This window comes from Antedon mediterranea, chromosome 3, assembly GCF_964355755.1.
Source record: "Antedon mediterranea chromosome 3, ecAntMedi1.1, whole genome shotgun sequence".
Classification (NCBI taxonomy): Eukaryota; Metazoa; Echinodermata; class Crinoidea; order Comatulida; family Antedonidae; genus Antedon; species Antedon mediterranea.
The window spans coordinates 29,302,532-29,315,165 of record NC_092672.1 but is presented as its reverse complement, the minus strand read 5'-3'; the positions used below and the strand labels follow the sequence as shown (position 1 = coordinate 29,315,165).

At 33.0% G+C, this 12,634-nt stretch overlaps 2 protein-coding genes across 2 annotated transcripts in view; one reads left to right on the top strand and one right to left on the bottom strand.

The window, feature by feature from the left end:
• Nucleotides 1–5,581, bottom strand: part of LOC140045165 (protein ELYS-like) — a 34,679-nt gene extending 29,098 nt beyond the window's left edge. Inside the window, exons 1-6 of the mRNA XM_072089957.1 lie at nt 5,512–5,581; nt 2,808–2,959; nt 2,230–2,474; nt 1,550–1,817; nt 755–935; nt 334–459 (exon numbers count right to left, since the gene is read on the bottom strand). Of these exons, the coding sequence (XP_071946058.1) occupies nt 334–459; nt 755–935; nt 1,550–1,817; nt 2,230–2,474; nt 2,808–2,940 (953 nt within the window). The 5' untranslated portion in view covers nt 2,941–2,959; nt 5,512–5,581. The remainder of the gene's footprint in view (nt 1–333; nt 460–754; nt 936–1,549; nt 1,818–2,229; nt 2,475–2,807; nt 2,960–5,511) is intronic.
• Nucleotides 5,582–5,906: 325 nt separating this feature from the next.
• LOC140043817 (G-protein coupled receptor 157-like) lies at nt 5,907–12,401 on the top strand. Its single transcript, XM_072088284.1, has 4 exons — nt 5,907–5,971; nt 6,912–7,706; nt 8,823–9,014; nt 10,277–12,401. The coding sequence occupies exons 2-4, from the start codon at nt 7,077–7,079 to the stop codon at nt 10,481–10,483; spliced, it is 1,029 nt and encodes a 342-aa protein (XP_071944385.1). The 5' UTR covers nt 5,907–5,971; nt 6,912–7,076; the 3' UTR covers nt 10,484–12,401.
• The last annotated feature ends 233 nt before the right edge of the window (nt 12,402–12,634 follow it).

The following is a 12,634-nucleotide window of genomic DNA, read 5'->3' as shown; positions in this document are numbered from 1 at the left end:
TCCAGGCTGTATCTTTTTCGATGAAACACATAGAAAACATAACACAAAACAACACCTATCTTATTTAGTATTTTCTGACTTCTTGCAAGTGGATGGTGGGAGGATCTTAACCAAATACCAAGTTATTTTAAAACACTTGAGTAATTCACACTCACTTGTTGTTAAACCCTGTCTACACTATCAAACTAGTTTGGCAACAAAAATGTGATGTGCTCAAATATAGTAGTGATATACCCAAATATGGTAGAGATATGACATCATCATGTCCATATATGGGTACACATGAAGTTTGATAGTGTTGACAGAGCTTTAGAAAGTCAATAATGTTGTTACCTGATGTCAGTGAGCATTGGTCCCCTTGCTGCCATCATGTAGGAGAAGTTCTCAGGATCATCATCGGGTTCCAGGTAGGCAAAATGAGTCACAGGTGAAACTACTTGCGTTAAAGGACTACTAAACCTGTGGATAGATAAAATAGTTTAGGTCTGGTCATAGATATGTACTGTAAGTACTAGAGCGTCAACTGTATTGACAAAAAAATCAAATTCCATCATTTTTTAGAAAAATTCCATTACCTGTTCTAACCCTGTACTTACTCTAATATTGGTGCAGCCAGCCTCCAGATTTGAAAACAAAGCCTAGAAATAAAGACCCTAGCTTTGCAACATATGTAAGTGCGGACACACAGACACCACTGGCCTGGAACCCCTTCAGTATCTTTGCACTAAGGCTTTAACCCTCACCATAAACTTACTCTAATATTGGTGCAGCCAGCCTCCAGATTTGAAAACATCCAAAGTCAAAGCCCACAAATAATGACCCTAACTTAGGAACATATGTAATTGCGGACACACAGACACCACTGGCCTGGAACGCCTTCAGTATCTCTCCACTTGGTTTTGAAAAATTAAAAGCACGGTTTTTGTGATGATCACCTGATAAAACAAAATATAAAGTAAATGTATTATTATTTATTGTCTGTTGTCAGAAAATGAGAAAATTTGGATTAAGCCTTTACTCACTCAAGGCAGCGCCAGTTACCTAGGAGAAGATTCCCTACTTTTTACCCTCAATAGACAAAATTCTTATTCGTTCAAATGTGCATTATACACAGGCCCAACAGCTATAAGTCCTATCCAAAGAGAGTCAATCATTTAATTTTATTAATAGCTTCAGATTATTTTTTTAAGCAGCTATAGTAGTAAAAGGAATATAAAGATTGAAGTATCTATTAAAAAGCGAGACCATGAAGTAAAAATATTCTATAAAAGCAATAATAATTTGATGGCAAATTACTGTAAATACCAAGAAATGTGCATTTGTTGTTACAAATAAAGGAATCATGTCAACATTTTTCTACTGCAGTAATTAATTACATTTTGAATTTTTTTTCTCAATTATGTAATTATTTAGCAAACCTTTTTTGGGTAATCATATATACTGTTCATTACAATGACTTGACTGAACTTCTACATTGACACAAACTATACAGTTACTGCAGTAAAAAATTAGGTTACTGCAGTAGAATAATTATGACATTAGTACATACCTCCCAACTCCAAGCACAAATGATCTCCGGTGCGTAACACTTTTCTTCGCAACTCAGGGGTCTTTGCTGATGCTGGTGTTATCACAAGAATCTTTTTTGAGTCAGCTAGAGAGTCATATTCAACATCAAGATGCATGTCAACCAGATAAATATGACCACCTTCTGTTCCCACAGCAACGATACCAAAGAAACAACGCAGGTGGTCGCTGAGGGCAAAATTCGGAGCTTTGACCCCTCCAGCATAAGTAACAGGCTCTATTGCCGTGACCTACAGTGTATATAAAGATTAAACAAATATTATTAGTGTTAAGGACCATTTATACCAGGATGATACAGATCGACGATCAATTAAAAATATGATAATACAATACAAATAAACATTGCTGCAAATTTTATCAAAGACAATTACAGCATAAATGGTTATCCTATACTGTAGTTTTAGAATGAAAACTTTTCAAATTTTTTTTAGTTATGTAAGAAAATGTATGTTTATCTATTATCGTAGATCGTTTAAACAAATATTATCTGGCTCTTTATATGAAAAGTTTTTGCAAAATCTAAAGATCTGTCTATACTATCAAACTAGTTTGCCATGTCTATATATGGGCACATCACATGTTTTTTGTCACATAAAGTTTGATAGTGTAGCCAAGGCTTAAGGAAGGAATAGAGAATATTACCTTATATGGAAATGAAACTTGGGTTAAAATCTGCGAGGTTATGACATCCACAAGGCACAGCATACCACCATTTTGCACATCTAGCCCGACAAGAAGTCGAGACGATCCTGGGATACAGTATTCCTTCACGCTTGTGATTGTGCACCTCTTTTCACTTTGAAAACAAAACGAGGCCAAGCGTTGACCCGATGATGTTCCGATGACCTCAAGTACTTGCCCACGTACAAGCCAATTCCACTTGCCATCTGAAATTTAAATTGTTTAAATATACTGTATTGTTTTAAATTATAAGGTGAAATGCAAATTAAATGTTTTATTACAACAGCAAACATGTAAAGTACTTTTTGGTTTTGGCATAAAACTAATCAGATGTTTTAAAAATGGTCTGATTAGTTTTAGAGTCATTATATCTGTTGATAATATTATGAATTGATTGGATTGTTACAACAAAAATGTACAAAAGTACTTCTTGGTTTTGGCATAAAACTAATCGAATGTTTTAAAAATGGACTGATTAGTTTTAGAGTCATTATATCTTTTGATAATATTATGAATTGATTGAATATAAAGAAACTTACTGTCACTGGTTCCACCATAAATGGATGACCCTACATCGCTGCCTTTCCCTAACTGACGTTGTAAGCTCTGAAGTGAAGCAGAGTTGAACGGAATCAAAGTGGAGGTTTGGTCAGCAAGCTGCTGCGCCCTCATTATAGTGTTTTTCCGAAATCTAGCAATTTTAAAATAATAAATGCATTTTAACCAAAAAGATAGTGTTATTATTAGGCCCTGGAAATGAGAGAAATATTACCAATACTAGGGCTACTGTAGTTTGTTAATAAGGAATACAAATAAAACCTATAGGCCTAGAGTAGTAGTATCTAGCTAGGCGCTAGGAGGTCTAGGCTAGTAGTAGTACATAAGGGTCATTCTTCAGTAAGTGTCTAATTTCAGGTTTATAAAAAATCAATTTTAAAATTTGCATTTTTTAAATTTTAAAAGTTTATTCAGATAAATGAACATGTATTACCTGGCAAGCGTATGTTTGGCGCAATCTTTATTATATATTTCGTATTTTATTCGTATTTATAAATACATGGTTCTATGTTACTGTCATTTCCGTCACATTTATGGAATATACAAAGATAGAAAAAATAACTGTTTAGGAATTATAAAATTATTTCCATTATTAATTCTTTGATACTACAGTATATATTATTTTTGTCTCTATTAATCAAAAAATGATTGTTTTAACATTTATAAGTATGATGTTATACGTTCAAAACCATTTACTATTCCAAAAAATAATAATTTTCAGAAAATAGTATGACTGTCACTGATGTTTTACAAAATTCTGTTGAACTAATATTACTATCCATTGACATAGTAGAAGAATATTGTTTATATTTCAATATACCACATAATTGCGGTCATTAATTAAATATTTTAGGATTTAAAAGGATAAAATATCCATGTGACGGAGATGAAACCGTGACGGATATGACGAACTTAAAAAATCATGTGACGGAGATGACTTTAAGATATGATTTGATTATGTTTATTGACCAGAGTCACATAGATATACAATGCAATAACATAATAAAGATATACAAAACAAAATGTACAACAAAAAAAGGCCCTGGCAATAACAAAAAGTCATATCCGTCACGGGCCGTCATCTCCGTCACAACGAAACATTGGGAAATGTGACGGAGCTGACCGTGACGGAGATGATGTATTTAGCATTGGACAGCCTAGGATCACATCGTAGGCATGTCTGACAGCGGAGACGGATTGCATACTTCTAGATACCGTGAATAACTTGTACTTCCAGTTGAAAAAAACCAGAAATTATAAGTATTTAATGAGTCGCCATACCGTTCGGATATGACATTCAATAAAGGTACGCAACTGTAATTTTTCTAAAACCTCGTTTTTTTTTAGCTTTTTTCCTCTTTTATTGAAAATGATGTGCGGCTAGTTTTATTTCAATATCTTCGTATGTTTACAACGCACAGTCAATTTTTTCCCCGCCGTTCATTAAACTGTAGACGGTACATTTAAATTATGTGACGGAAATGACACAAAACTGCGGGACAAGCTTTTTCCAAACAAAAACTTTAAAGTTTGAGATTTAATGTATGTAGAGATGTATTTCGAAGAATATAATCGCATGAAATCATGATTAACTAACTTTTTACAATATTTTCGATAACAAAAGTCCTGTTATCAAATATATACGGCGATCATAAAATGGAAGATGTACGATCGGGACATAGGATTTTAGGGGGTTGCCTGAAACATTTTTATAAAAATTAACAATATCAATGTAATTATCTTTGTTTCATGTAATTAATTATATTTACAATAATGTTGATTATGATATAAGTCAAGAATTTTTATTTTTTAATGATGAATTTTCAGTCTCTATCCCACCAAAGTATCGGGACACGATTTTAGACACTTACTGAAGAATGACCCATGTGTAATGTGTGGTGTAAGTAGTAAGTAAGTTGAAAAATACTAGGCCTAGCCTAGGCTAGCCTATGACTATGTACTACTACTACTAGCCTAGCCTACCTAGGCCTAAACCTAGTAGAAGGCATTTAAAGAAGTCTCTAAATATTTCATTCCAATTATTATTACTGCAAACAAAAATATTTGTTGGCATCAATCAATGAATTACATTGATTAAACAATTTTAAACAAATTCCATTTTTGTAATGAATTGAATGATTGATTTAGGCCTGGCCCTACTACTACTTTCTACTACTACTGCTAGGGTGTACATCGTGTTCGGCCGCAAACGGTTTCGGCCGCAATGTTTTGAATGCCCATATAAGGCGCTATGTATATGGAGAGCCAACTATGCATCAACTTCCGTTTGTTCTGCTAGGCTAGGCCTATTATTAATTATTACTAATATTATAATATTAATATTAGTTATCTGGATTTGTAAATGAAAATGATAGGCCTAGGCCCTATTAAAACAAGAAACTACAATTTAGCAATTCATCTGGGGGAAGTTTGTATGCATAGGCTGGCTAGCCCTCAATGATCATTTCTTCGAAACCAACTAGGCCTAGACTAGGCTACACGGTGTGCGATACATGCAATTGGCAAGGTGGCCACGCCGAGAAGTCCGGCCCGGTCGGTTGGCACATTTATTTACTGTTATTAGCCTAACAAATTAGAGGGCTTTATTAACAACTCTATCTGTTTATAATTAATGAATCACTACTATACAATATATTAAATAATTTTGTAGGTATACAAACTCACATAAACCAGTTTTTAATCTATCGAACAATTTGAATTCACGTTGTCTATAAAAAAATCCCGCTCCGCGATCCGCTCTCTCTTTAATCGGCCATGTTTAAATTTGAATTGTATCTAAATGGTATTACATAAACTATTTATTCTGTAGAAAAATTATAATATTTCTAAATAAATTAACTATAGTATGATTAGTATATTTATTTTTTAAGAATATATGTTCATTTGTAATTTAAATTGAATAAATATGAAGCAAGAAATTAAACTTGTCTTAGTTTTTGCAACTTTGTTGAGGGCGCACTCTTTGTAAACAAAAACAGTAGAATATTTAATTATAGTTGAGAAAGTTAAGGGTAGGCTTGAATGTATATTGACAAATCAAACAAAGGTTTTAATATTAATAATTTGCGTTAGATAGAACAACGCATTACTCTCAATGGTTAAATAATATTATTATATTTAAAAGGTAAGCTTCTATTCTAAATTATTAGTTAGGTATCTAATCTTTTTACTCTCGATTTCGGTGCAGTCCGATACAATTTAGCACCGACATGATATGTGTTTTTAGTCAGTGTCGAACTGACGTAAAAACGCAAAATTGTTTTAGTAATTAGTATTCAGTATTATGTTGCTTCGCTTGGAAATTGTTGTGGTGATTTTTCCGTCCATAATACTGTTACTTTCTAGTTTAGTTTTATAGCACTTTTAATATCATCTTTTTTTTTATTTTATTTTCGTTTAACCGCATCGATACGACCGAAAATATAACGACGATCAACGATAAGTAAATAATAATTATGCTTTTTTCCCTACCTAAAACAAAAGAAATCAACATAGTGTTCATCCTAGATCTAAATATTTATGCTTTGATGAAAATATAATAAGATCCAACACAGATGACGTATATGATTGTAAGCGCAAGTTATTGACGACGACGAATACAATACGATATTGTTCTTATTTATCATTACGTCATTTGATTTGATTGAATTCAAAAAATATTATTTTTATCAAAGACAGCCTAAATTGTTTACACTATCTTCTTTTGCTTTATGTAAGAAAACTATAATGTCCAGTGAATTATAGGAGCCTCTGGAAATTAATATCAAAACATCTGAGAATAATCTGCCTTGATTATAAAAATATGAACCAAATCTAAATATTTTATATTGTTAATTGTTATTTAACATGGAATTTGGTTGGGTGTTATTTTGAAGGTACGACGACCCTGTGTTGTACGTATTATCTTACCCTCTACTTGATAACACTATACAAATAATATGTATACAGGTTAAAGTACAGTTGGCCAAGTTAGCCTTGGTTAGTTAATAAACATTATTTTAAGCTCTGACATGACCTAAACACATGTTTTAAATTGTTTTTTTTTCTTTATTTGCAAAAGCCAGGTCTTGCATTTTAAGTTTGAGGTAATTGAAGGATGACCTACCTATCGTTACCATTATAATTGATACTGGCGCTGGATGCAGATTATTGATGTATTTAGGCCTTTAAACAAGTTTATTTGATGTTCTGAAGGCTAGGCCTGTATCAATTAAAATCAGTCTTCAGTCATGGCAGAAAATATAACCTGGCTTCCGATACATCCTGTTCCATCATCATCACCTGCAATACACATCGATGTATGGATAGAAAGTTTAACTGTGACGTCATGTATTCTGTCAGCAATTGGATCCATATTAATAATTTTAACTTTTATTATTTGGCGCGACCTCCGAACAAAAACACGTGAGCTTCTTGTATATTTATCAGTTACGACCTTCTTTGTATCGGTTAGTTATGCCTACGGGATAATTGAAGATTTCCATTCCAATCCTATGGGATGTACTGTACAGAGTGCCATTACAACGTTCTCTGAGACAAGCTCTTTTTTCTGGACTGTTGCAATTGCGATGTACCTCTATGCGTTAGTGGCACAGTCCAGTCAAGTGGTGATGAATAGGCTGGTGTGGTTATTCCATTTTGTCTGCTGGGGTGTTCCACTTATAACAGTGATTGTTGCAGTATCTTTTGGTGCTCTGGGGTACGATGATTCGTATACATCTGTAGGGTGGTGCTGGGTTGACTTGGATGTGAAGCACAGGATTATGTGGATGCTGTTGGTTGGTAAAATGTGGGAAATTGCTTCTTATTTCATCCTACCTCTTCTCTATATCTTAATCAAGAGAAAGTTCAAAAGATTTGTGAGTACATTTATATAATTATTACATACATAATATATTAATTGTATTATTATTCAAATGAATCTCCATTAAAAAATATTAAAATCGCTATTAAACGAAATAATTTGCAAAACCTTACAGAGACATATCAGTTCATGCTGAAGATACGGATAACTCGAGATTTTGATAATATTTTACCTCCGCCAAGGAGTTTGTCTGTTTGTTTGTTTATTAGCAGGATTACTCAAAAAGTAATTACAAGGTCTTTACCAAAATGAATGTACAGATAGATATGTGGTCAACGACCATTCCATTAAATTTTGGGACCATTTCGGACCACGGTCCCAATTCTGGACCACTTTTTAGTATACTTTTCAGACCTGCTAGTGTTGAAAAGATAGGACAGAATTTTTCAAAAGCCGGCGAGCAGTCTTAAAGTAACAAGTAAACTCAAATTGAATTTTCTCGAGAACTACTTGTCCAAAAAACTTCATTTTTGTACAAGAGGCAAGAGTTATAATTTGTAATTTGTAATTCTAAAACATAATTTGATTTAATGTGCACGTTTTTTGATGCGAGTAGTTTACAAAACCTATTTCTTTTCAAATTCACTCGTTTGATTTTCGCGTTGCTGTTCTATTGTTAGTCAACTGAAGCTATTGTTAATTGAAAGGCTTGTTACATAACCATTACGCCAAACTCGCATACACATGCTTGTAGTGAAATTAGCGTAAATCACAAACAGCATTAAGACACACAAATATATATCTTATGTAGGAGAATTTTACAGTAGGCGGAGGTATGCACTCTCGGAGTGGCTTTCTAGTTTGTGATGTCATCAATATAATATAATATCGATCCTGGATTTAAATATAGCGCCTATTGTTGTGAAACCTCGATCAATTTGTTTGGTACTATATTCAAAACAATTTCTATAGCCCAATGTGATGGTGCAAATTTTGGGCACTTATAGTTAGCACACCGCGTAAAACGCCACGTAAAAACGAACGCAAGTAATTGTCCAAACACGTCACGCATTTCACAATCGCGGGATTATCTACGAACTCTCACTTGTGACGATTTTGATACAAATTTCAACAATGTTGATAATATATAACATTTTTTTACAACGTCCAGGTGTCCGACCAGAACCAAGTGACGGTGATTTCCAACCAGGGATTGGTTACGACAGTCACTCTTAAGATTGATGTCAAGCTGACGTTTATTCCAATAGTGTTTTTGGTGTTACATATCTGGAGTACTGTCCGATTCGTTTTAACGGTTTATGATTGTAACGCTGTTTCCAATCCGATTCTGATTCTGTTACATGTAAGTAGGGTCAGGGGTCAGGAGTCAGGGAGGGAGGTCAGGAGACAGGAATGGGGGATAAAATAAAATAACCCGGAAACGATTGTTTAAAGGTAAACTTTCTTGAATTGTCATTTGGAAACAAAATCGATAACAAGGATACATTTACAGATATTTTTTTTGCTATTTGACCTGATTTGATACAACTAAACACCTTTTCTGTATCCCACAAACTCTCATTCATTACACCTATGGATTGTAGTTTACAGATGTTTCATTTCACAACATTCGACTGAAGTGAATTTTCTTTCATATTACTGTATATTCAAAAGGAGAATGTTTCCTTAAAGGGCAGGTGCGGGCAAAAAATTTCTATTGATCATACATTCCAATAATTATCGATCTATAGTTTCCCCTATGTTTCATAATTTTTGGGATTTTATTTGTGTTACACGAGCTTGTTGAAAATAAGCACTTTCTTATCAGTGGGGGGATAGTTCAAATTACACAGTAAAATCTCTATTCTTTTGTACACAAATTTTGTAAATAGAGAGGCATTTTAAAAAGCTATGAAAAATAAACGGTGTGGTAAAAAATGTTATCAGATGACTAAATATAGGTAATATAACTTGAATATTAGGCCTACATTTCTGATATTTTTATTCAACTTCAGCTTTTTATTGTCATGCTATAGCAAAAATTATCCACTGTATATCCAGCATCTTTGTTCACCGTCTAGGGAATCACCAGACATGTTATTACATTAGGTTAACTACCTAACTACTGAAAAAAAGAAAAAAAAAAGTCTTTCTGTTTTTTATGGAAGAATTTTGCCAAATTTTGTATTTGACCATATTAAGGGAAATTCATGTTTTTTCGTCTCGATTTCTGTTACAAATATTTGATTTATGTACAATTAACCAAATATTATATTTAAAATTCATGCCTGTACCTGAGCTTTAAAGCTTCATCTACATTGTCACACTATTTTGACAAAAAAAGAGCGATGTGTGCTGCATTAATGTTGTTGTACAGTAGTTATGACATCATCGTGACGGGCGCATCACATGTTTGTTGTCAAATAAAGTTTGACGAAGCTTAACACACCAATGAATATGGAGTAAAACAAAACAAATACAAATAACTGATATTGCCTATCCACTGTTAAGACTATCAATTTCTTTGTCAGAATTTTAACTTTACTTCAAATATCTTTGGATATTCTCTCAATTTTCTATATAAATTATATATGTTTTCTACAATTTTAATTTCTTATATTACAGGGAATAGGCAATAGTTTCCAAGGAGCGGCCAATTGTATAATGTTCTGTCTTTGTAACAACAAAATCAGGCACCGTTGTAAAAGAGCCTGCAGACGACTAACAAGAGGCTGCTGTACTATGAAATGCTGCCAGCGGCGTACACGAAACGATGACTCTACTGGTATTGTGAATACGAATACGGACAACGCCTTTCATCAGCAACCATAACATCGTTCGTGATTATTGCCCTTAATTTTTTTGCGATCGTTGTCCGTCGCGAAAATTAATGATATTATTATTATTAATTTCTATGTAAACGGTACAGATTTCCTAATTGTGATTTTTGCTTGATGTACAGATGCCCTCACATAACTGGAGTTTTTCATAGTATATGATTTTTTTTTAAATATTTATTTCAACAATATTTATCGAGGGTGATCCATCCAGCCATGTGTAGCAGCACCTTTCACTACCGCCATGCTATGGTGGAACACCTCATACAGACCTCCCAAAACTCTCCCGACAATGGCGAAAGTCTCCCGATATTTTAGTTATCTCTCTCATCTCACGATAAAATGCAATTCCTCCCGTTTTTGGATAAACAAAAAAATACCCCGATAATCTAATTTCTATTAATCTTGATGAGAAAAATATGCTAAATATTGGTCTGCAAGATGTTCTTATTATAAATGTCAGTATTGCTTAATAAGTGAAATAATGTGTTGGCACCGTATGGCTCTGCTTTAATGTTTCTAATAGCGCCCTCTATAGTTCAATATATTTTCAAATATTATAGCGCCCTCTATAGTTTGGACATGATTTTGTAATTCCTCCCGATGTAATTTTTTTCCAAGTTTAGTTGGGAGGTCGGCTTATATTATGCAAAGTAAACCGAGAGCCAAAATTTCTTTTAATCTCGTATAAATTGTTTGAACATTGGATCATCCAGTAGAATCAATTCTTTGGAGGAAAACTTTCCCGTGAAATACTAATAGGCCTATTGCTACGGCGGCTATTATTATTGAGAGTTTGGTCCCGAAGGTGTCTAATCATGGTCTATCTAATTAATAGGATGGTTTCATGTATATAAAACAGACATACTCATGGTGGTACTTATATAGCCTGAAACGTCACAATCCGCTATCGACTTTACACAAGTATGCCTATGTCATGGCAAACGTACCACTACCTTAAATCTCCATTCATCCGCGGGCTTAGCTATCATCCTGTAAGAAGTGATGAAAATGAACGAATAAAGTCATTGTCTGATAAATTTATTTGTAGCATCAATAATCAGTTTGTGTACACTTAAAAAATCGGCACTATATTAATTATATATTTTCTAAATATAAAGCACAAAAACTAATGAGTCGGAGATGATTGATCAACATAAATTGTTTTATTTTCTAAAAATTAGCCTCTAAAGTGTATATTAATCCGTTGCGTGGGGTAGTAATGGATTTTGTAGGAAATCCATTTTGAAATGTTGGGCCGTCTTTTATATTAATTTATACGTAAAAAGAAATAATATGTAGTGTGCTGATTTTGTATTTTTACTGTGATTATTAGATCAATCAGAAACAAATTGTATATATTTTTTGTATTTTATTGACCTACTTTTAAAGTTATTTCTAATTATTTAATGATTGTTTATAACGTGTTTATAGCTTATTTTAATTTCTTTTTTAACTAGCGTACAGTGTTCTGAATGCGCAGGCGTATGAGAACAAAAAATTGTCTAGACTACACACACACAACACCCAAGAGTCTCTATCTAGACCAATTACTCAGTCAAATTCTGTATAAAATCTAAATTTGATACTGTGTAAATTATGTTTTTTTGTTATGTTTTTTTTTTACGATGCGGTTTAAAAAAATATATTTTACTGTAGGCCTAATTGTGCTTTATTTACTGGAAAAAATGCCCCAGTGTAATGTAAAAATACCTTATACTTAAATTAAATATTTTAGGTAAGTACGGTAATCCTCCTAGATACAATTGAAGCGGTTTACGTTTCTTCATTAAAAATGTATTTGTCCTTATAATAAAATTTGGAATAGGCCAATTTTACATAGAAAAACAGAATGAAATAATTCATTTTCATTCATCTTTTGATTTATTTCGGAATACCATCAAGTTATTTCAGCGGGACAATATATATCTTTAATATTTGACTGTGTTTTTGTCAGAGTGTAATAATGAACAATAAAAAAAAATTAAAAAAGTAGGCCTACACTTTTTCGCCTTTTTTCTTGTTATCTAAACTAGATTAATTCGATTTTAAATGGTGAGTGAATATAAATAGTTGTTTGAGCAGTGAGAAAAGATTTAAGTTTTTCTAGAAAACATACGTATTTGCCTAAGCAGCAACAGTTTTG